The sequence below is a fragment of the Lipophrys pholis genome (assembly GCF_963383615.2).
Source record: "Lipophrys pholis genome assembly, chromosome: 12".
Lineage (NCBI taxonomy): Eukaryota > Metazoa > Chordata > Actinopteri > Blenniiformes > Blenniidae > Lipophrys > Lipophrys pholis.
Window position 1 is genome coordinate 16,130,454 of NC_137641.1, and position 24,992 is coordinate 16,155,445.

At 42.3% G+C, this 24,992-nt stretch overlaps 1 protein-coding gene across 1 annotated transcript in view; it reads right to left on the reverse strand.

Annotated features, from left to right (window-relative positions):
- lrrtm4l1 (leucine rich repeat transmembrane neuronal 4 like 1) overlaps nt 1-17,850 on the reverse strand; it is an 84,552-nt gene extending 66,702 nt beyond the window's left edge. The window contains exon 1 of the mRNA XM_080476956.1: nt 17,156-17,850. Coding sequence (XP_080333082.1) covers nt 17,156-17,159 — 4 coding nt within the window. The 5' untranslated portion in view covers nt 17,160-17,850. The remainder of the gene's footprint in view (nt 1-17,155) is intronic.
- Between the last annotated feature and the right edge of the window lie 7,142 nt (nt 17,851-24,992).

A 24,992-nucleotide genomic window follows, 5' to 3' on the forward strand; every position in this document is an offset into this window, starting at 1 on the left:
CTAATGCACAAACACTCCTAAACCCCTAAAGCTCCCTGCGGCTCCGTTGGGAGATCTGGGAGTGGAGGTCTGCCCTGCAGAGGTTCGCCTTCATCTAAAAGGTTTTTTGGGTCCCGACTTCCACATCTTGCCTTAACTGCCACTTCTTAATGACATTTCAGAGGATAGAAACTGCAAGCTGGGAGCACTTTGATAATTTATTATAGCTTTTCCTTTTCTTTGTCAGCATCAATTACCTTTATTTCCAGGTCTTCATGCAGTTGCTTTGGAGCCGCTGGTTGTTGAGAGTTACCACGAGGTTTGGAGCAGCAGGAAAATTTATCAAACTCAGGAACCATCTGTGGGCACTTATTAATGGCAATCCTTAGCATGGCGTCTGAGTCCTGAGGTATCAATTAAGGCTTAATGCCTTGATGAAGGGCATGACATGAAAAGTAACAGGGTTTTAACGTTTAAAGAAAAGGTCCACTTATGTTTCAGAAATGAAACAAAATGTGCAATTAGCCCAGGCCTCTGCATACATCTATAAAATGGTTTATTTAACCGAGGCAAGGAGGTACAGTGACCATATAAATACAAGGCTGGACATTGCTTTAGATTTTTGAATATTATCGTGGAAAGGATGCAATCAGTGCAGTTTCATAAAGTCCCTCCAAAATGCATCGGGATCAACAAAATGGATATATGATTAATCACCATGTCGTGCTACAATTTGCTAAAACCTAGCGTTGTAGTCAAGGCCATTTGACCAGAACATCCCAAGACCACGACAAGATCAAAACTTTAAGGAGCCGACACCGAGTCCAGACCATGGCCAGGGCATTCCAAGACCAAGACTTGAAAGTGCCTCGACTGAATCAAGACCAAGACCTTGAAATTGGGTTCTCGAGTACTGCAACACTAACAAAACCTTTTAAAACGGTTGTAATATTTGGCGCAGTTACAGAGCCAGACAGTCTTAGTCCTCGATTAATCCCCCATATTCACCCCAACAACGTTGCTTTACTTATTGTCAGTGATTCTTTGGGGCAGAAGTTGAATTAAGGAGGCACGCCAGGAAATTGTCTAAATCATACCTGACGTCTCTGTGCGCAAAACAGACCTTTCCCCTGCTTGATATCTGCCAGAAAGTAGACATTTAAATCAGCTAAGACTAGGAGGAGCAGACAGAGGTCTCTTCCGCTGGCAGCCTGTGGGTCTAAGGGACTGCTGCAGCAAGTTCAACATAACCTGAAAGCCCACGGAAAATAATAGAATTTGGAGAGGCTGCAAGGAGAGCGCAACAGGGAGCAAGAGAGTGGCGTGAAATGCTCACGCGTTCAGAAACTGTCTGACACAATGCCCGAATTAATGATGTGTAAACAAAAAAGGGTCACGGTTAAAAGCCACACAAGGAATATAGAAAATAAAACAAAAAACAAATCACACGATGATTCATGGTGCTTTACTTATGTTATTTCTATCACCTCCATTAATATACAACTTTACTGGATGAAAACACGAGTCTGGAACATGTGAGAGTAATTATAAACCCCAGCAATAAAGGTAATCTGGCGTTTTTAATGAAACGTTAAGGAGCTGGAGCTCAGTGTCTCGTGTGCAGCTGTTTGTTAGAGTCCCTCCTTGGAGTTTAATAAATACCTGCCGCCTCACAGCAGCAGCATTCATATACGTGCCTCCAAACCCAGTAGCGAGCATTCACGCACATGGCAAAACAGCTGCATCTTCACTAATTGCTCATAATTATAAATTACCCCCCCAACACTTCGGCAGGATCAGTCAAGATCTGACAGCAAATAATCCCGTGTGATTTCCCAGCAGTCACAGAGGCATGCTTCACAACACGCTTTCTATAAAGCGCAGCCTGATCGTTCTGAAGATATTCCTTATTCCACTGTTCGTTAAAGTCTGACATGTTCATTAAATATTTTGCCTGTCATGTCAGTATCATTATTATGTTTTTTCTTCTTTCTTTTTTTTTTTACCCCCTTCATCCTCCAAATAAGAAGTGGGGAAATTATTGTGCGCATGGATGCTTCCTGTAATTACCTATAGATTATAGCTTCTCTAATCATTAAAGTAACTTCCAAAATATGACAGCGAGCAGCCATAGGAAGAATACAAATGTATTCCACTGCGCAGCGAGTCGCTGTAGTGAGATGGATTATCATTACACGGCAAATTTAGTGTTTCAAGTCGGACAATTTAGGTTGATGTTGTGTTGTAGGACATTTTCCCCTTTGCCAGGAAACAGCAATTCTTCTCCTGGCCTATTAAAAGGGTCAGTCACTCAAATTACAATAAACAAATGTTAAAACTTAAATGTGCTGCCGCTCCCAGGAGTGCTTTTCTTATTAATGTAAGCCCTGCGGCAACAAATGTTGTGGAGGCCCTTTTGGCTCATGCCCGCTGACGGGACATGTGCATTTCGGGGTGGGGGGGTGGGGGCTGTTTCACACCACTCGGACCGCCAAGGGGGATCAGTTCCCTTCTGTTCCACAATCAAGACTTTCAGACCAGTTTCCCTTGGCTCGAGTTCTCGTTGTCACTATTACTCCCTTCACTGATCACGTGTTGTGCATTCGCTCGTAATGTAAAATCTTTCCTTCCCCAACAGCCAACACTGAATTTGGAGTGAAACACAGTGACATCTATCACTGCCTACCAGCGAACACAATTAAAACTTACATCCATAAACGCGGCACCCACAGCATGATGGAGAAGATGGGAAATACTAACAGTGCTAATGTAATTATAGACATACATTTGAGCTAAATTGGGCTTTTAAATCATCACAATTTACATATTTATTAGTTATATTAGCATTTCTGCCGGTGCCTATTTCTACAGAGTTTTAATATGTATGACAACCACAGGCATATCAACATCGGTTAGGACCTTCCAGTAACAGAAATGGGACAGAGAAAAGCCTCGTCTTCAGCCAAGCTCATGTGTTAATGTTCTCTCCAACTCGTGGCAGGAATTTAACAGCTGCTTACTAACAGGTCAAAGCTGAGCCCAGCAGAGGTGGCACAGAAGATCAGGCCAATCCTCCACTCCACACTTGACTCTCTCACCCACAACTACACAGTTGATCACGACTCTATCCAGAATACATTTAAAGTCGAAAGACTCACTCCTCAGTCTCCACATTTGAGGTTTACTGTGGGATTGAAAATATAGCTGGGGAACGGCACATCATATCGCACTATCAATATCTGCTAAAGACTGACTGAACAGTATTACATGTCTCCAGTGACGGGTCGAGCAACATCAATGCGTCGAGCTCACGAAGCGAAACCCCGCGTCGGTGCGCGTATCGCTTTAAGACAGATTCACGTGGCCGATGGAGACGCTGAATCGCTTGTGACTGAGGCACCAAACTGTGTTTATAAAAGAAGCGCATCTGTCAACAGGACACGTCTCTGCCAAAAGAATCACAGATCTTTTGAAGCACAATTCTTCCGCTCAAGCCACTGTGACCTGGAGTCCAAAAAAAAGAAGAGAGCTTTCTACCGTGTGGGACCATACTGGTCTTATATTGGCTCATAAGGCAGTTGTTTCTTTTCCCTTGTGCCATCCTATTCCTCGCTGTTTCCTCTTCATCTATCAGAAGTAAAATCCATTCAAAGTTACTCTTAGTTGAAATTATAAATTTTGTTTTCTACAGGTTAAATATCGCATTTGTTCACCTTTTTTTTTTTTTTTTTTTTTGCTCAAATGCAACAACAGAAGAGACAAAACGACTGTGAAACTTATCAAAACGGAACCAGCACATATCAAATCCTGGCAAGGCTGAAGGAGGAGGAGGAGCCAGTGTGTGTGTGTGTGTGTGTGTGTGTGTGTGTGTGTCTGTTGTCTCATTACAAACAGATAGAACTCCCCTTACAGCTGATGACTTTACCACTATGAGACAAAGACTTTTTGTGATTGCTTCTTTCCTTCAAGCTACAGTGGAGTTGTCTAAGGAGAAGAGAGTTTCACGCTTAAAGGTCATCCCCATGATGAAAATACTCTGGAGTGTAATGCTTCGAATTGGCGTGCACTACATAAAACGTATTTATTTTTAATAAAAATGTATAAAAAAAAACAAAAAACCTCCATGCACCCAAGACAAGTACATAAGCAACATCACACTCACTACACTTCCCCTTTGATTTTCCAACTTTATTGACTGCATATTTTAAATATATCAAACATATTTTGATCTTAAATTCATATGTATACAATATAGAATACTAAAACTTAAATAATATTGAATATACTCCCTCATTGAATAAGTATGTCAGGTGAGTCGCTCAACAAGGTTTCCTGCAATGATTTTTAAGATCCAGCAGGTGTCAGTATTGAGAGACACAGTGATACAGTGACACAGGACTGACACAGTATCGATACAGTTTGGGTTGTGTGCCGCCGTTGAGGTGGCACACAACGCTTCACGAGGCCTCATCAACCCATCACTACGTGTCTCCATGCACTGTGAATACATGCCTTCCTTGTCAACATATCTACCAAATCGCAAACAGCTTTATTGTACTAGACTGTGTTGACATTGGATTATACTTCATACCAACAGGCCAGAAGTCCGAAGCACAAAAATTGAAGAAAATGAGTCAAGTCAAGAAAATTCTCTGCTTTTGGAAATTTGCAACCAAAAGAAAAAGCAAGGGGAAGTAAAGGTGATGAAGTGTGTGTTCTAATATGGTCCGAGACATGAAAGTGTAGTATTAATCCTTAAGTGGTTTTTTATTCCTAAGTGATACTGCAATCATACGGATACACAAATTATTGCATGTTGCAAACTTAAGTGATATCCTGCAGCTCGTCATGTATTTCAATGCAATTTAATGCTTTGTGCAGTCATGAATAAAGGTGCTACCAAGAATAATTTGACTACAATATAATCCTCTTGAGTAGGGAGTGAAATGTCCCATCATTCAAGCGCAAGTTAACATCAAGGTCGCATTTCCACAATGACGTTTCAAGCGAGAACGTATAATGTTTTCGTTTCAGAAAAGTTCCAGGTTTACATTGCAATCTTCTGAAAATGTTCTGTGCGTCCACGGAAACAGCAGAGAGCTGGCGCTGTTAGTTTGTTTTGCAATGAAACCACACACTGGAGCGCAGAGAACAACATTCCATCAACATTAACAATGACGAGTACACAGATATTTGTGTGGACCGATGACTATGATGGATTGCTATTACAGTGACGGTGAACTATAAAACTACCAAGTCCCAGGAGAATATGGACTGGGAGTCGTGGCACTCTGGAGGCAAGCATGGTTGTTATTGTCCATCTACACATGCATGTGCAGAAGAACCATTTACTTTGGCCAAGGTGTGCAGGAGCAGAAGCAGCATTTCAGAAAAGTTGCATTCTACCCCCCCCCCCCTTTAATGCACTCGGGGAGCTTTTATTAAGGTCTTAAATAACAAGTGCTAATTTAAAATTTCCAAGTCTTGTTGTAAAAAAGTAAAATCACACAGGTCTCAGGTCTAAGTTCCCGAGACACTGTATGATTTATTTATTTTACTATTAAGACAGAGTAACTAAATGAAAATGAAGTTACATAAGTAAACGACTGAAGGTAAAACATTAATCCAAGCACATTTTGTCATTCTGTTGGCAAGCGCCATGAAAACACATTCATCTATCTCTATTACCCATCCACAGAGAAGTCATCAATACACTGCATTATCCTTTTATGTTAATTTCTCAAGGATTTCTTTGTGCAGCATGTTTTAGATAGCCCTTCAAGTTGGCTGCAGTTATTCTCTTTTCATAAGCAGCAACTGTCTTCATTTTGAAGATAAATAAATTCGGGAAATAGATATTTCCAAAATAAAGTGATAATTGGTGGTTTTGTCCAATCCAACTAAACATAAGCTGTGTAACGCAGCTGGAAGGACACCAATATCATGGCTTCTTTCATTTGTTATCAATTGTTAATCAACCGTTTGTACTATGGACATGCTGACTTGACGTCCCATGGGAAGCTTTGGTGACGTGACAGACGTCAGAAAACGAGCTGCTGCCTCACAAAGTCACAAAGGTCACCCACGACTTGTGGATTCCAGTTGCCAAGGGTGTAAAAAATTATTTGCAAAGAGGGAGACCTTTCAAAAGGGTAATTGCTTATTTTGAATGTCAACAGGTTTTACACCAACAGGTTATCTGTGGCCATGAATGCTGCTCACATGGGGGACGGGGGGGATGGAGGGGTGGGGGGGGCACTCTTAATGACAACTGTTGGATGGGATTCTGTTCAGAACTTGTTGGAGGAGCTGGAGCCTGCCCACTCTGCCTCAGAGCCTACGGTTTATCTGACACGCTGCTGGCCTGACAGCACACAGAGCTGCATAAATATCCATAAACATACAGCTTTTGCTTGCGACCACTTCTCAGACGAGGGAATAGCAAACAGGACACGTGCTGCCTGAAAACAAACCGCTTTGGTACGTAACCATTAAAGCTTTAATTATCTGCCATGATGCCACACCTTTCAAAAAAGATAGGGATCTGCGTGAATAGATGATGTGGTGTACAGATAATACTTTACCTTCATATCTGTTGTTCTAGCGGGCTTGTAGACTGCTTGTCATTCATAATATCGGTAGAATCTTTAATTTGTTGGCCATAATGACATTTAAAATTGTGTTGTTTTGTCTCCCTCTAGGTGTACCTTAATAAAAGATGGACTATGGATTCCATTTTTACCAATCAACTAACAGCAGATATGACACATCATTATTATTTGCGTGGTTTCAAATAAGGGAGCAGCTTCGGGATGACAATTTAAGACAGCAACTTTGACAATATTATAAAAAGAAAGATTACAATCGATGGGGATGTTATTAATGCAAGCTAACCAATTAGCCTTGGCTAGACAAGCCTTGTAACACTTGTTTTCCTTGAAAAATGTTTTATTCAAATGTTGTACAGCAGGTTGTTAAAAACATTTCAGTTCGAGGGCCGCAAACAGTTCCATTTCATCTTGAGCGGGCCCGACCAGTAAAATAGTGACCAAAGTACCTATAAATTCAGGCCATTAAAAGAACCAAGTAAATTATAACTTCTGGTGAAAGAATACAGTGAAAATTCTGAACAACTTCTATAGCCGTTGCATTAAGCATGTTTTGACAAACTCACCGTGACAGCATGGCTTTGAGGCTAATGCTAGTTTTCTGGCAATGAAGCAGCTGTTGTGTTGTGTTGTGTTGTGTTGTGTTGTGTTGTGTTGTGTGTGCTACCCTTAAGAAATTTAAAAAAATATATGTTTTCTTTTCTTCTATACTTTGCTTGGTGCTTTGGCAGGCTGGATTGGAGTCTCTTGTTGGCCGATTTGACACCCCTGATCTAGAGACTTGTCTTGTGCTTTTGATATTTGTGATATTTATTTATTTATGTTTGTTTGTTTGTTTAAATATTTATTTTAAAACCTGATGAAGCATTCCAGTTAATCACAACTAGGAACATTTTCAAAAATATTTAGCTTTAAAGTTTTTCATGAGAAAATTGTAATTCAACAGCCACACATTATTGAAAAGAAGTTACATATGTGTTCATGTATATAATGTATGCATATATGAATGGAATGTATGTATTTACAATATAAAAACACCGCTTAAAGTCCTTCCAGCCTTGTCAGAGTTGTCCATGCTGAGAGTCCCCACTGGACCAGTCTATTATCTGAATATTTTCCATTTTCATAGACATTACAACATCTTCTGACTGAGGTTCACAACCTGGTCTATACCATTCTATAATCCACCTGGTTTGAGTTGCGGTGCGAAATATTTTGCAAGCTCAAAATCATTGCATAAACCAGTAAATGGGATTCAAACCCTGGTTGTCCTTGCCTGTTGCGCCGGGTCTTGAAGTACTGCAGTCTGCAGGTGGATACGATTAACCCCCTCCAGGATGTCATTATGGCAGACAGAAAAAAAAAATGAACGGTGTTCTAAATCTGATCACTTGTGGCATTATTATGTGATATTTCTGACAGGAAATGGTGGGACCTGACAAATGTTGAAAGTCTAAGAATAAGAGTGTGATTTGTTTTTAACTACTGCCTATTAAATGTGAGTCATGTAATCTCCTTCCATCATGTTGCGTTTCAAAAAAATAACTCCAAATGATTCAGTTCTTTTTTCTTTTTTTTTTAGGCTTCAAAACAGCCTCTGCCAAAGGAAACCTTGACTTAATGTTTGCTTTCAAAATCCATCATTCACAGAACTGCATCTTATGGAGAAACATAACAAAATACAGCATTGTTGACATGTAGTTGTTGCCATGTTGGCAATTAGAGCATATTCTGAGGTCGTGCAGTGGAAAAGCATGTGTTCCACCACGTCAACAGCTTTTTTCCCCCCTGTCATTTGTTACTTACTTCATTGGCCAATAAATGCATTTCCCCACACTGTAGTACAATCTATCTAACTGTCACCGTATGCCCAGTGACCTGCTGAAAGTGATTCTCAAAAATGACGGACTCAATCGAAGAAACTGCGAGCTTACAGCCGAAACCCTGAGAACCAGAGCGAGGTCACACTGAGTGATCCCCAACACAATAGAGAAGTTCTTTATTGTCACTCTGGCGATGTTAAAACTCAGTGTTCGCAGTGGAATGACGCGCTCATTGTATGTTATCTCATTAAAGGTCTCTATTCTGCTTTTTTTAGTCTTTTCAAATCCATCGACATGATGGCAGCTCATGCAAGAAGCACAGGGAGCCTCCAATGTCTTGCAGTGATGTCGGAGGAATTGCCACTTTCAAGTTTCTTGTATTAAAGAAAACTTGGAAAAAATAACCTTGAATCTTGTGCAAGTAATCAGCTGTTCTGCACACGTACCTCGGTTATTTTCACACACACGCACACACACACACACACACTCTCTCAGAGTAGTAGTGTAGTAGTGGCTCTAGTTCTCATGGACATTCACTCTCTTACGGGAAGTCGGAATGTATGCCCATCAGTTAGTACACTCTTTTGTTTTGGGTTTTAATCTGACGCAGCATACTGTAGGAACAAAAAATAAATAAAAAATCCTAACAGTGACAAGAATATAAAAACTTGTTGTTGCATGATCCCCAACGTGTATAATGTCACCTGGCTTATGCAGCGTCAACCGCAACCAGTCAGACACTTTGCTTCAAGATGTTTGCACCCAATAAATCAGCCGCATCGCCAACTCTTCAACATTTTACCCCCACTGCAACATTCTGGAATGAGGATGTCCAAAAAGAAAAAAAAGGAAAAAAAAAAAAAAAAAGGACAGCTGAGACTCTTTTAATCTTAAAATATGACACGTATCAGGACGCTGCCTTTCAGACGGACACACGCTGTGGGTTTACAAAACTGTGCTGAGAGGCAGAGAGCTCTGCTGATCAATACAAGCACCGATGTCAAAAGATCAGCACAAGCTGAGCTGCATAATCTTGGCCACTGTAAAAGCCCGCCCGCGGTAAAAAAGTGAAGGAAGCGGACATCGCAGCCAATGCACAGTTGTGTCGCTTATGGCAACAATGAAAGGCAGTAAAGGCAAGCTGCTCTAACCTTGAGAAAGCTGCTCTGGAAGAACAGCGATTGGATTTAGGAGTATATCTTCGACATATTGAATTTAGACCGGTATTCGCTGTGGCGATGATAAATTAATCCCTCTCTGGTGTTTGTTAGCAAACCTTCCAAAACAATAACACTCCTTGGCACAAATGCTTCACAATTTTTTACTCACTCCCACAAATGGAGCAGAACAAATGGAAACACTAAACTGGTTGTATTTTATTAAATGTCTCTCCTACTTTGAATTTTTATTCTCGCATTGTGTGTTGTTTGGGAGATTATTTTTCCTTTCTACTATCTATTTTCTTTCCTCCGCGGCCCCTGCAGGAAGCCACGTACTTTACACAAAGACGCCATTGGTAATTTGTTTAAAGGCCCCCGAAAACCTCATTTCTGAATCAGCTTCTTAGTGTAACGGATGGACGCCCACATGGATTACCTTTTTGTTTTTGTTTTTTTGTATTTCTCTGCAGTAGTTTGGATAGTTGAGGTTCCTTAACAGAAGATACCAATACCGGTATCGACTATCAGGTCCAACACTGCACAAGAAAAGGAATTTTCCAGAGAGAGAAATAGTCATGGAGGAGGCGGAGGTCAGGAGAATGATATTAATTGGTGATCACGGTAGTGGAATCACGAATAAAAGAAGAAAAACGATCAACAGCGTGTCGTCACCGCTGTAAATACTGTGAGAGTCACAGAGAGATCAGTCACTGCAGAGGCGGAGAAGAAGAATCTGATCTGAAGGTGGAGGCCATGAGGAGAGGGACATCATGGAGGGCAGCGGCCCAGCACACCGCTGGACACCAAAACAACCTGCATGGTTGTGACGGCCGCCTTGTGTCAGAGTGTCGGAGAGGGAAGCAGGTATTTTGGTGGAAACCACAACGGACACCCACAAAATTATTTTATCTGTTTATTAAATGTATGAATTAAATATTTGAACAGGGACTTGTTAAAAGGCTCGGTGGACTTTGTGTTGTGTCCTCATTACCTGGAGTTGGAGGAGCGGGGGGTGACGGGGAGCAACACGGTGCGCTCCACACATTCTATGCTTTCTCTGAAACCAGACTGATCGTTACACACCTTGTCACAGTTGATAATCAATCAGTTCCATCCACCGCCCTGTGTCATTCGAAGAGGAAAGTTTGCTGCTGATTCAGCAGTGATGTTCCACTAAAGAAACACGTCTATACCACTGCAGCTTGGCTGTTTAAGATTACATGGATCTATAGGTCTGATATTCGAAGAGAATAAATGGATGAGATGAATCGGGCTTCAATTCTCCACCTCACCATCTGGTTCCCCGTCTCCAAAATGTGCGTGCGCAAGGTTCAAAGTTTGCGGGCCGGTACGCACATTCTCCCGCAAAGTTTATTTTTTTTTTTTTAAGATCACAAACTTTGCGTGGGAAGTGGCGTACGCATCTTTCAGGACCTGTCTTGTGCGTAAGCAAACCTTTATAAATGAGGCCCCCAGAAGTATTTACTCTATATGTTGACAGATACTGGCGTGTATTCGCTTTTACATTTTTTACCAAATTTATCATTTTTCCTCAAGCATAATAACAAGCTACTATCCAAAATATGTTGTAATCACTGCTTGCATAGACATATAAAAGTGTTTGATGCTTTTATCCCATTGGGGAATTTGCCAATATATAAAAGATAAAGTAACACAATAATAGACTGCATCAAAACTGTAAATGGTTGATTTGAAAGTTGCCTGGCGATAAAGAAAAGTAGTCCCACTCAGACTGACCACACTGATCAGTCATAACATTGTAACCACCTCCTTGATTCTGTGTGACTCTCAATAACGCTGCCGAGCAGCCCTGACTCATAGAGGCACACCCCGGTCTCACACATCCCACAAATGGTCACTTGGTTTGAGGTCCTGCGATTTTGCAGCCCACGTCAACACTTCATGTTTGTCAAATTATTCATGAAGCATTTTGGTTTTGTCCTACTGAAACAGTCCACTGCCACCAGGGAATAGCATTTCCACAAAATGCTGCACACTGTCTGCAACGATGCATCAGTAGATGGTATATGTCAATGTGACATCCATATTAATGACAGGACTCAAAGTTTCCCAGCAGAACATTTGCCAAAGCATCACACTGCCTCTGCCAGCTTGCTTGCTTTCCCAGGTGCGTCCGGGTACCATGTATTCCCCAGGTAAACCATACATATGAGCCCAGTCATGTAAAAAGGGGGAAAAAAATAAATAAAGATCCTTCTATTGTTGTGTGGTACACTTCTCATTGTCACCATGCAGAGTAGTCACACAACAAACTGTGACGCAGAGTGTATTCTGACACCTTCCGATCATTTCCAGCATTAATTTATGCTGCAAACTGAGCTTCGATCACCTCGTAGGACCCCCCCATCAGAAAGTAGACGCCACCTCTCAAGGGGCTATCCTTCATTCAATTCAGACTTGTTAGATGAGGCTACCCGCTCTAACCTTCACTCCCCACATGCATCAGAGAGCCTCGGCCACCCATGACCCTGTCATGACTCACTCCTTTTCTTTCCTTGGATCACTTCTGATAGATAATGACTACTGCACGCCGGAAAAAAACAAACATGAGCTGCAGGTCTGGAGATGCTCTGGTCGAGTCGTCTCGCCATCGCAATTTGGCCCTCGTCAAACTCATTGAATTATTTATGCTTGCTCATTACTTCTGCTTCTTGTACATTCACTACGAAGAGAATGGCTTTATTTGACGCCTACCATATCTCCCCAACTAACAGGTGTCCTGAAAAAGGAGATCAACATTCTCATTCCCCTGATCCTTGAATTACTGCCACTGTACAGAAGCGAAATCTAATTAGTCCGGTAACACGCGTGCCAAATTTGAATGAACTCGCTCAAAGCACTTGGGAGATTTCGCGTTGATGAGAATGTGGAAGGTCACAGTGACCTTGATTTCTGACCTTTGGCCACCCAAAATCCCATTAGTTTGTCTATGAGAGAGACTGAATGTGCTTGCAATCGAGATGAGGGGCAACGCCGTGCTGCAGTGGTCAGCATGACAGCCTGGTGGTCTTCACAAAAAGAACATGTTTATTGGGGAATTTGGTGGCGATAGGTGTGTGTGTGGAGGTGATTGGATTTCTAAATGTATTAGACATTTGATGAACTTGTGACCTGTCTAGACTGTGAGATGCACTTTGAACAATTTTAGCCGGACTAATCTCCAGTCCACCTCGCAGATATAGGAAAAAAAAATGTAAAATAGAATTTCAAGACACCTTCTATATACAACTTGGGCGACAGGTTGCAGGTCCATCACAGGTAAAACATAGAAAGACAGAGAGACACAAACACTTATATTCACACCTATGGTCAATTTCGAGTCATCAGTTGACCTGGAATGCACTTCTTTACGGGAATCCCTAACAAGACAAATCCGCAGGGAGAAACTGCAATTTCACAATGAAAGTCCCAAAAAGCCTGGATTCGAACCCAGGATTCCTCAATCTGTGGCGCTAAGCACTACTGTACTGAGCAGCACTGAAAAATACAATTCCTTGTAAATACGAGATACGGCGAAGGTATCTTTCTCACTGGTACTGTGGATTACACCAATGTTACCGAGAACAGGACAGGTCTTTCATGTATTTGCCAGGAGGATTAAATAGATATATCTTCTGCACATGTACGAGTAGATGGACAATAACAACAATGGCGGCATCCAGAGTGTCATGACTCCCCAGTCCATGTTCTCCTGGGACTTGGTAGTTTTATAGTTACGAGTCACTGGGGGAAGCAATCCAACTCAGTCATCTGTCCATACAAATGTCTGTGCAAATGTTAATGTCTATAGCGTATTGGTCTCTGTGCGCATGTGTGTTGTTTCATTACAAAAATGAATGTTTCCATTTACAACAAATGTGTTATGAAGCCACACAAGCTTTGGTGATCGTAGCCATCTCACGAGTCGAAATCACTGTCCAGCACAATATCAAACACAGAGCTGTTAAAGTAACATTCTTTCCAATGCTCAAGTCCCAACACCACCGAGAAGTCTGTTTCACTTGTGTTCACTTGTGGGTTGATTTTTAACTATGACAGAGCTCCATCGAGCGATTTCTGCAGCAGATTCGCAGCAGATCGGAAAGCATGCTGTCATTGTCATTTGGGGAGGCATTAATAAATTATCTTTGCTGCTGTTCAGGCTGTCATACTTGCAAATAAAGCCAAAATATTTGAAAGGCTAGCAGAAGTGAGGTGATAAAACCATGACAACCAAAAGCAGGCTGGAGTGCACCTCAGTGATATCAAACGTACGACGCGCTATCTCCAGCCTCCCGTTGCAGGGTCGTTCTTCTTTGTGCGAGCTCGGCGTCCCCACCGCCAGACTTTGTTCTCACTCCTGCGCCTTTTTTTCCCCCCATATTTCACCGTGCCAGTTCAACGTGCACACTCATTGTTTGGGAGAAGTCATTCACAGCCGAGTCCACTTCAGGAAACCACAAAGTGAAAAAGACGAAAACAGACGTGGAAGAGAAGTCGCCGTTTCAAGATGTTCCAACGCCGCACAAAATAAAAAAAGAAGGAAAATCCACTTTGAATCAATGACCTGGAGGTAGAGTGAAAGAGTTTGATGTGATACGTCCTGTTATGATGGTTCGATGGCGTGAGTGGGTAGAAGTGCAGCAAATATTACCGAACTCGCAGCAGAAATGGCTGATGGGGACTTTCAGTCAGACTCAGCGTGAGGAACGTTTCCTCATTCTGACAGAATAATCTTTATTGATGGCTTCAGCTATTCTAAAAGGAGTCACAGCCAATTGGACTGTTCAAGGTTAGTTAGTTTTTTCTTCTCCCCTTGCTTTCATTTCATGTCTATTATTCGTTTCTCAAGTGTCTCTGGAAGAATCAAAGCGAAACTGATCAGTTCAACAGCTGCATGTTGCATTAGGGCTTTAATCTAAAGACAGACCGAGCTTGTTTTTGTCGTAAAGGTATTTACTTTTTCTTTGATCTACCTAATCTGAACCCGTATTGTCATAATAATGCATTTCTAAAGAGGAGAAATAAGATTTCATCCACATAATGGCTGTAAGGCTGCAGGGCAAGTTAATGGTCGTGTGCCAGAGGTGACCCATTGAAACAGAAGCAGCGATTCTTTCAATTATTTGCACGTCGATGAACGTGAACGCATTGGATGGAAGGAGCGCATCTACACAGGTAACTATCTGCTTTCTTTTCTTTCTTTCTTTCTTTTTTTTTTTTCAAAGAGATCCAGCTTAGGTTTTCTGCAAAAGTGCTCGGCGGACTAATTAGTGTCTCCCGTCTGCTCGAGGAAACTGATGGATTATTGAACAAATGGAACGTTATTTGAGCCTAATTGCCCTGTTGCTCTCGCCTAAGCAGTTCAACTGCATACATCAAGGCGGGCGTGCTCGGACAGGCTGGGGGGCGGGGGGGGAGGATCAGGCCCTGCTTCTTACAGCATCACTTTTCCTCTGCAACCCCTTTGTGCTTTGGTCCACCTTAAAAAAAAAAAAAAAAAAAAAAAACAGCCTCCCTGGTTTGCGTGTTGTTGTAGAGGAGAGCTGACTATAATTTCCACAGCTTAGAATGCTGAGAAGGTGATTTGCATTCTTTGCTGTAAGGTTGTTAGTCAAAGTCCATGAATCCTTACGGGGTATTAATCAAAAAAATAAAAAATTAATTGCATCATTTTAAATACAGCCCGGTGCATACTCATCGAAACAACGTACAACTTGCAATATTTTAGGAGCTGATTTTGGAAGTAATCCCATATGCATGAACTGGAGTTATTAATACAAAATAAGAATGTACTACACCAATGTCTGTGACTCATTCGGACAGGAACCTGATAAATGCATACATGTTACTAATCAAAAATGTATGCGATTTAACAATGTTTTAAACTTATTTTCTCCCTTTTAAAGTAACCAGACACATGCAGCTTTGTTATTATAGACAAATACATGCATTGCAACAAAGTTTGGGACTTGGAATCTAAGACATGCATACTTATCAGTTACTAATCAAGAAATCTATACTTTTTAAAGATGTTTTTTGCAGATTTTGTCATTTTGAAAGCGATCTCATAGAACATGTGCTGTAATATTCACGTGTGAGCAAATAGAGATAGTTGAAATATAAAGTCATGACGATTTTTCCATCACTCTGAATTTAAAACATATCAAAATCCAATCTGAAGGACGGAGTGAACATCCTCAAGGTGTCAAGTCGCCTGTGAAATTCAGGGCTGTGTTATAAAGTTATTTGTGTCACTGTGTCCTTGCCTAAAGGGGAATAATAATTCTGAAAGAGAGGGGGTTCAATTAAAAAAAGTAGATCCCTTCAGAAAAACAAAAACAAAAACAAGCACTTATTTTGGGGGTACGATTGTGATGACACAATTAAAACGTAGCACTACGTGCTCATCATCCGCACTACGCTCCTCATTACTTGGGAAAACGCCACCATTCTGCACAGATGTGTGGGCTTGCGCGCCTCTGCCAGCTCAGACTGGACTTTTTTTATACTGTCGTTGTTGTTGTTTTTCTGTTTGTTTGTTTGTTTTTCATTCTGGGGGAGGAGGGGGGTAGTAAAAAAAAATGAATCACAGAGCATCCACACAAATCAAACAGGTAAGGAATGAATCTCATTGTGGCGCAGCGAGTGGAATCCTCTGCGCCACACGTGCCTCGTTCAGCGCAAGCGTGCACGGTAGGGTATATGTGAATAATAGTCCTTTAGCGGTTCAACAACTGAAAGTTGCGCGGGGAGAGGAGATGCGTCGTGGCACAGACTGAAAATACGCACCACAGGCGTATAAAACGGAGACGCAATAAAAGATGCGATTGCAGCTGATGAGCGGCAAAAGTGTCGGTTAGTGATCCAGAGCGCCGAGTTTTAAGGTTTGGCGAAGCACCCGCAAACACTAAAATGGAGGAGGTGATAAGCAGTGTGGGATGAGATTGTAGGTGCCCAGTGCTGTCAGGAGAAGAGGGGAGGATGAGGAGGTTGAGGCGGAGGAGGAGGAGGAGGAGGAGGAGGAGGAGGAGGAGGAAGGGGAGATGGAGTCACAACATGTCATAGCTTTTGAAGGGGGTGAGATAGAAAAAAAAAACCAAAAAACAGGGGGAGCACACACGAGGAGGCTCATCTTATCACATTTAAGCTATTTAAGGTCAGCTCTTTCGACTGTGACAATAAAGTTGTCATTGCGGCTTCAGTGGGAAAGGACAGAAGATAATGCTGTCACTGAGCTGCCAACCAATTCACCGCGGCACCAAGAAGAGGTGAGGATATTCCTGCATCCCTCACTCCTCCTAAAACCCAAATATTTGAATATGTTGTTCTCATTTCGGTGAACTCATATGACATCAAGATTTTAAGCGCAAATATTGCAGATTAGGAGAAACGCAAATGGCCAAAAGAAAAAAAGAAAAAAAAAAAGGTGGAGATGCCAGCTTGCTGCGAATGAACACAGAAACATTTGGAGGATGGGAGGAATTATTCTCAACATCCACACATTCGCAGATGGCTCCAATAATGGTCTCAAAAAGAGAATTGACACAATCCACCGACTTACCCATGTTGGCTCATCAGTCCGTTCCCCTCCGTACGTCCTCCGAAGCGCAATCCGCCGCGCAAGATCACGACTTCCTCCGTGTCGCCTTTTTTTTTTTTTCTTTCTTCCTCCCCCCAATACCTGAAGAGCCGCGGAGCTCTTTGCGCCTCTCTCACACCGCGGGTGACTCACCTGCCTTCATTCCAAATAAACACACTAAAGATGAGGCAGATACAGAAGTTGCTTCTCGCTCACGGCGCGCTCTTAAAGTTTGCGTCCATGCTCCTTGACGCAGGGCAACTTTCCAGTCCAGGCGGTGCCATCAATCCCTCTCCGAGTTCGGAGTTAAGAAAGAAAATCTCTACGAGGGTGGATGATGATGATGATGATGATGATGATGATGAGGTGGTGGTCCCTTCCTTTATCCTGATGAAACCGCAGAACAGATGGTCCTCAATGGAAGAAGAAGAAGAAGAAGAAGAAGAAGAAAAAACGAGTCACAGGCTGTAAAAGTTTGGAGGCGAAAACGAGCACGGAGAAGAAGAGGTGGAGGTGGAGGTGGAGGTGGATGGGGGTCGGTGGGCGGTTGTCACCGGCGGGAGGTATGGGTCCTCTGCGCAAACATCCAGCGGAGCGGCGGCGAGGAGATCACAGGCAGACACGGGCTCTGTCTGTCGGAGCTCCTGTGCGGCGCAGCGTCGAGCAGGTTCCGGCGTGTGCGCGCAAGGCTGCGCGTGGGGGACGTGTGTGTGCGCGCGCGCGCGCGTTGGCAGGCGCGCATGAGGGAGAGAGAGAGAGAGAGAGAGAGAGAGAGAGAGAGAGAGAGAGAGAGAGAGAGAGAGAGAGAGAGAGACCTCAATGCAGTGTTTAACAGCTGCAGACAGATATTGCCAAATATAAGATTTGCGTTTTCTTCTCTTGTTGATCTGCCTCTTCCATCTCCATCACCACCAACACAAGCACAAGCACACAGCAGCGCGGGAGGAACTGTCCCCCCCCCCCCCCCCCGTCACCCCACATGGGTCTATTATGCAGGTGTTGTGGAGGATCTGCTGAGGGCTATATGTGGTCATCATTATCGCATGAGTGGGTAGCCTGCCTGATCCCACCTCATGTTGCATAATTATCGCGGATAGGAAGACTGAACGGTGAGAGCAGGGAGACTGCTGGGCAGGCTTCCCCATTTGAACAATACTTTTGTAGTAACACTCCAGTTTCTCTTTATCATTGTATAAGCCAGAAAAAAATAAATAAATCCATCCCAAGCGCTAAAATATGTGTTTTGATATCATAAGCATGAATAGAATTAAGTCTAATCATGCCTTTGAGCAATAACAAAACTCCTACCGCTGTGACATCTTTCCCTCTAATTCAAATAACTCACTAATATTGCCACATCATAACAATTTCAAATATTTGATTTAGTACCACCTCATCACTTCATATTGTGACAGATTCTTGGGCTCGTGTGAGTAGTGCTCCAATTGGTACTTATTTTATTACAGATGATTCATCCACAAGAGTTGGGAGAAGAAGAAAAAAGAAAAGACGAGGAATTCTAAAAATGTTCCCATTAATATGAAATAACTCCGGTCTGACTGGACTTTATGTTTGAAGTTTGATAACATTCTGACATTGAAAGTCTTCGAAACGACACATTTCTAGTGAGTTTTTGCCTGAAATGAGATTGTTTTGAGGTTCGCTTATATTCTGGCCAAATGGTTAAATTATTAATTGTGATTCCTTTCATTCAATTGTCTGTTAGATGACAGACCGGCTGTTAACCAGACGGCAGAGCGCTTAGAATTGAGTCCACTTTGTTAAAAGTTTCCGATATTGTAAGAAAAAGTAATTTCTTCAACATTTATAATTATTTGTCTTTCATCTCTACAGCTATTCTGCCCATAATGAGTCGACTGCCGGATTGCCTCTCTGGTACCTTGCAATAACTTTTGTTTCCTTCCATAACTCTTGCATGTCCTCTCAACAGGTTTGCATTTTTTTCACCCCCCCAAAAAAAAATCTTTTTTGTAACAATTTGCACTCTGTTGCAATACTTTCAGGTCCCTTTGCAATTACCCCGATCTTCATTTGCAATACTTTCATGCCCTCTCTTAATATGCTCGTGTTCCCTTATGAGCCTTTTTGCATCTTCTCGTCATATCCCTTCACAAAAAAAAATTCATCTTTCATTACCTTTCAAGGTGCTTTTTCAATCACAATGACAGTTTTCTTTTTTTTTTTCAGTTCCTTTACAATTTTGTTCCTATGTCGAAATGACAAAAACGTTTCAGTCGCTTCTCGGAAGTTCCGCCATATTTTTCTTCGTTTTACTCGCTTAAAAATGTCAATCCATAACATATCACAAAAAAAAAGTGGAATCCTGCACGGAGTATTCATACTGATAAAAGCTCATAGATAGACGCTATATGCACTGCCTTATGCGTACTGTAGAATAGTTCTCTGACAATATTTCTTTTTCTGTCACATGATTAAATTCTTTTTTTTAATGGGGTCATGTCTATACCATACATTTAGAAAATGTTTTGTTGTCATCACCACATTAGTTCCCCTAAATATATTTCTGCATTCTCCCTACAATCAATACATTTGTTCACGTTCCTTTACATCAGCTTACCTTGATACATTCACTTCTCTTTTTCCATTTCTTATTTTGCCTACATGTTTGCAATACTTTATTCCGGTGCAAGCAGACACAGTGAGGAAATCAGAATTTATGACTGCATCCAGTATTAGTTCAAACAAAATAAATTACATTCTAGTCGGTTGTGGCTCCTTCTAACACTAGTTGGCTTTGCCCAATAATAGACATTTAACAGAGTATGTATGAAGCTGCCGAAGCCCCTGTTTACACCAACAGTGTTTTCAACTTAAAATGTAAACCTTCCATTGCATTTTGGGTGTCTGTTTATATGTCAAATTTGCTCTGAGCCACTGAAAATGACACTTTTTGAAAATGGCTCCCAAGGGGGAACTTTTCGGAAAATGTTCTGTCTCTATGTAAATGTAGAAAACACAGATTTTTAAAAAAAATAATATGACCCTGTCTCCGTGGAAAGGCTGTGCTTGTGCACCACGTCTGTAGTAAAATCCCCAAAACATGCAAACTGTGGGTCTCTGAGCAAAACCCTTGGCCCTCATTAGCGATAGGTCAGTTCAGTGAAGACATTTTTATTAAATCAATACGTGTGCGGTTGCATTGCAAGAACAAAACAACAGCAACTCACTCGTGGCCAACGTGATAACTACATCGCTCTGCCATTGAGGTGTAAGTGGATGTCGTTTTCAAAACGTTGCCTTGTATAGACAAAACTTTACTGAAACGTTGTCATGTAAACAAAGGCAAATGAGGTTCGTGTATAACATCCAACTCAGCTTTAATATCAAAAAATATACAACGTAATGTTCAAAACAAATACATTGTCAGACATAATACGTGACAAAGTTTTCCTTACTTTAAAATAACATTCGAGTCTCTAAAACTGTCTTTGCAATCAATACAACGTCCCCTGTCATGCCTTTATTTTGCATTATTTTGCAAACACGTTTGAAACAATTGACCTTCTTCTGTGTTTTTAGTGACAGGGACCTTTGTGTTCCCTTGCCACATTGCGTTCCTTCATGACTGTTTACATTGCCATGCAGTAGTTCATGTACCTCACAGTGATGATGATCCTCCTCTATCTACCTGGCCAGTTAAAGAGAACACTGTGCAGACACTACAGCAAGGAATGATGACACTGCACTGTGGATGTGTTCAGCACACAAAAGTCCTTTTTTTTGTTTTTTTTTTCAGGCTGATCTTCAGCAGTTGTCCCCACAGCTGGTGGCGAGCACAGCAGCAGCTGCTCCGCCTGGCTGTGGCAGGTGAAACTCTGGCTGGATTCACTCAGCGCTCGGATTGCTGCTGGGGCTTTTTGGAGCCGGGGCGCAGCGCACACGTCCCGCCGTTACTACCAAAGCTGGCAACGCTTTAATGACAGCACCAGAATGGAAATCATCAACGCTCACACAATGCAGCCTCCCGCGTAGTCAGTTACGGCCATTAAACATGAACATGTCACAACTGAGGCCAGAGCTCCAGCTCCAGTCACAGTCACAGTGACAGCTGTGTCATCCCGGGGCTGCGGCTGTAATCAAAGCTCCAGTCTGACTGAGCGGCGGTCAGCCAGGGAGCTGAACCAGCTGCTTTCGTTCTCCTCCTAAATGCCACGGTTCAAACTTGCGCCTGATAAGACGTGGTCGAGTGTGCACTGACTTCAGTGTAGTGACGGCCGGCAGTGGTGCGGCCTCTGATACTGTATTGCGCCACAACTCTACCAATGAAAATACTCATACAAAAAAAATAAAATAAAATACTTTCTTAAATTCTTTCCTTGACCTTTCAGGGTCTCCGTATGGAAAACATACAGTATAACATAAAAGGGAGCGATCCGTACAAACGGTTATCACTTTGTTTCCGCTGCAGTCGCTGACTCCGTGTGGCCAAATGAACAGCGTCGCCACGATCTTCTGTGGGTCAATGCTCCTTTGAATGTCAGACCTGCTCCCTTTCTTTGAGCCAGTCAAACGCCAACAATAGGATCTCTTTATTTATGAGTGGAATTCGCCTAACAAGCTGACCTTGTCTTGTTGAGGATTCCCTCCAGGTCCAACCTTTCAGCGCTTTACATACCATGCAGTTTATAAAGCAGGACGCTGGAGAGTAAGAGTGACAGAAGCCATAAAATTCATTTAACAAGCACAAAGAGCAAGCGGCCTGTTAAGGGGGGGCCGGCGTCGGGATCCTTCCGCCTGCAGTCGCGAGAAGGAGGAGCTGTAAATCAGTAGGACTTTGAAGATCTGTCTACCTCCTCCTCCCTTCTTGGTCACAGCGAAGGCCTTGGCTCTGGAAGAGAGTCGGGTGGAGGAGCCATAAAGCAGCGGTGTCAGCAAAGAGATTCCAGGTAAATCGGCGGAGAGGAGGAGGAGGTAAACCGCCGTGATCGAGGTGGAGTAACGATAACCCGTTGGGAAGACGGGTCCTGGCAGATGGAGGTGAGGAGGAAGGCCTTTCATTAGTTAATGCTCCACATGAGTGTCTGTAAGTGCTCCAGCTGCTCAGCCCTAAAGGTTCACGGTGACCTCTGGTGGCCGCTGCAATCACCGCGGGAGCAAAGGAGAAAATGTCATGCGAGTGTAAAGAGCGACGACGGGCGCTTCAATTACAAGATTGTGCTCTTGGGAGATGGAAAAGTTAAACAAGAGCCGTAACCAAACAATAACTACCTACAGATGCTTTGTTTTCGGGAGTACACGATCAGAGATCTGGAAAAAAAACTACATCAGAGACTAATTGATAAAACACTGAGAAAGCAGGATGCAACATTGAATAAAAAGGATGAAAAGTAAGTTAATTTGTACATTAAAAAAAAAAAAAAAAAAAAAAAAAAAGCATTATAAGAGGCATGTCTCTCGTGGAAATTTCATGTTGCAGTATCTGGGTCTGTTTTGTGACAAAAAAATCTATGACACGGTTCTATCATTTTGGTCTTGCATTGTTCCATATTGCTTTCCCCATTGAGGGCGCATTGATACGACAACATTCCAGAGTAAAAACTGAAAATCTTTCATAGCGTTAGATGACAACGGTGCCCGAACCACTAAAAATGCCACTATCTGAAAATGGCTCCCAACGCGAAGCTATTAAAAAAAAACAAAGCCCGGAAATGGGGAAAAACACAACTTTTTGAAAATGATTAGACTCCAGCTCCATGGAAATCGGGAAAATGCAAGTTCTTGAAAGTGCTCGCATTCAGTCTCTATGTAAATGACGGAAATGCTGCTACTGCGCCTGCACACCACACCTGTAGTAAAATAGTTCTGTACATGTGGCGCCCTCCAGAGTGTCATGACTCCTAGTTCATATTCTCCTGGGACTTGGTAGTTTTATAGTCACCCGGAATAGCAATCCAACTTCATCGTCTGTCCATATGAATGTCCATGTACTTACCATTGCTATTGTTGTCTGCTGGCATGTTTTCAACATTGTTTTCAGCATTTCTGCTGTTTTTGTGTAAATGGACATCGCTTTCAAAACTTTGCTGTGGAAAAGTGAAACTTTTCTGAAAAAGTTGTTGTGTAAACAGGGCCTGAAGATAAAAAAAAAAAACAACAACAAAAAAACCCACAATATATACTTTTGCATTGCGCCCAAAAATAAAAATTGCTGTATGAGAGCAGTAAAAAAATAATACTTCATCACATATTTAGGCACATGAACATCATTCTCATCAGACATGCCCCATGTATTCAAATTGCTGACCTTTGGCGTGTCCTTTCTCGAGAGAAAGTGGTTGTCATTCTGAATGAGTGAGCATAGTTGTGGCGTGTTGTGGTGCTGTGATCCGGCATGGCCACTGGGATGTTTCCAGTTCTGTATGAATATGAGGTTACAAGGCATGATTAGTCATTGTACTGTCTGGACATGAGAAAGGTCAAAACATCGCAGAGGGAAAAAAGACAGAGGTCACCTCAGAGATACACTAGAACATTTCTACATTGAGGAATGAAGTGCAAGAGTGAAGGCTTCTAAAAATCTGCCACTGAATATGGACAGAGAAGGCAGCGCCACATGGGAAGACTGTGATCTGAAGCAGTATAGTGGTAGAGCCTGTAAGACCTCCACAGTTAAATAAATTCAGTCCCTAATCATAATTCAGTCCCTAATCATAGTGTTTGGGAGAAATTGAGGTCTTGGGGGATAAAACTCACTTTGTCCAATAGCAGGTTTCATTAGCTCTTATTGTAAAAGGTACATTCTGATATATAATCTGCAACTTTTGTCACTATTTTGCACTAAACAACATTTAACATATAAATTATAAAATAGATGCATGCTCCACTAATGAGTCAAACAAATCATGCTGGGGGGGGGGGGGGGGGGTAAAAGCATACCCCCTGACCCTCTTATCTTTCCCACTGCTTTGGCATTCTCTCAAGCGACTTGCAGCCCTCCAGTGGAAGCTCGCCACCATTTCATAACAATATGGGCCTGATTTGCTGAGATCCTGCATGGATTGTGCTCAGATGTACTAAAGACAACACCATGAGTGGCGCCACGCACAAACAAAACAGTCCAAAGCCCACAAACCTGTATTTGAACAGTGCTTGGAGAACAATCAGCTGGAAATTGTGTCTCTTCCATGTTAATTTGCATGCAGGCATCATGGAGTGATCAGCTGGAGGAAATCGAGAATTTTTAATTTAATCCGCAATCTAGGGGCCAATCATAAAGTTTGAGCTACAAACCAAAATAAATTCTTATTATAAAATCCAGATGCAAAGTCCTGGCGATCCAGTTATGGACATGCCAGCATAATAACCTATTAGTTGCATAAACTCCACCCAGTATTTTCTCTGGATGACCTATTTCATAATCATGGAGATAAACGATAGTTTGTCAGTTAGACAGTGTAGGTCACCTTCTTTTGGCATCAGTTGGCGGTTAAACGGTAGCGGTACTCAGAGCCACTGAAAATGCAACTTTTTAAAAAACAGCTCCCAAGCTGGAGCTTTCTTTTTAATGCTACGACTCCATCTCCATGGAAACCGGGGGAAACGCAACTGCACATGGGCACCACGGGCCGCCAGGAATAGTTCTTCTGACGATAACGGCAACGTTTGCCCCCAGAGTGTCATGACTCCTCGTCTGTATTCTCCTGGGCCAGTAGGAGCAATCCAACACTGTCGTCTATCCATACAAATGTCTGTGTACTCGTCATTGTTAATATTTATAGCGTATTGTTCTCTGCACGTGTGTGTGTGTGTGTGTGTGTGTGTGTGTGTGTGTGTGTGT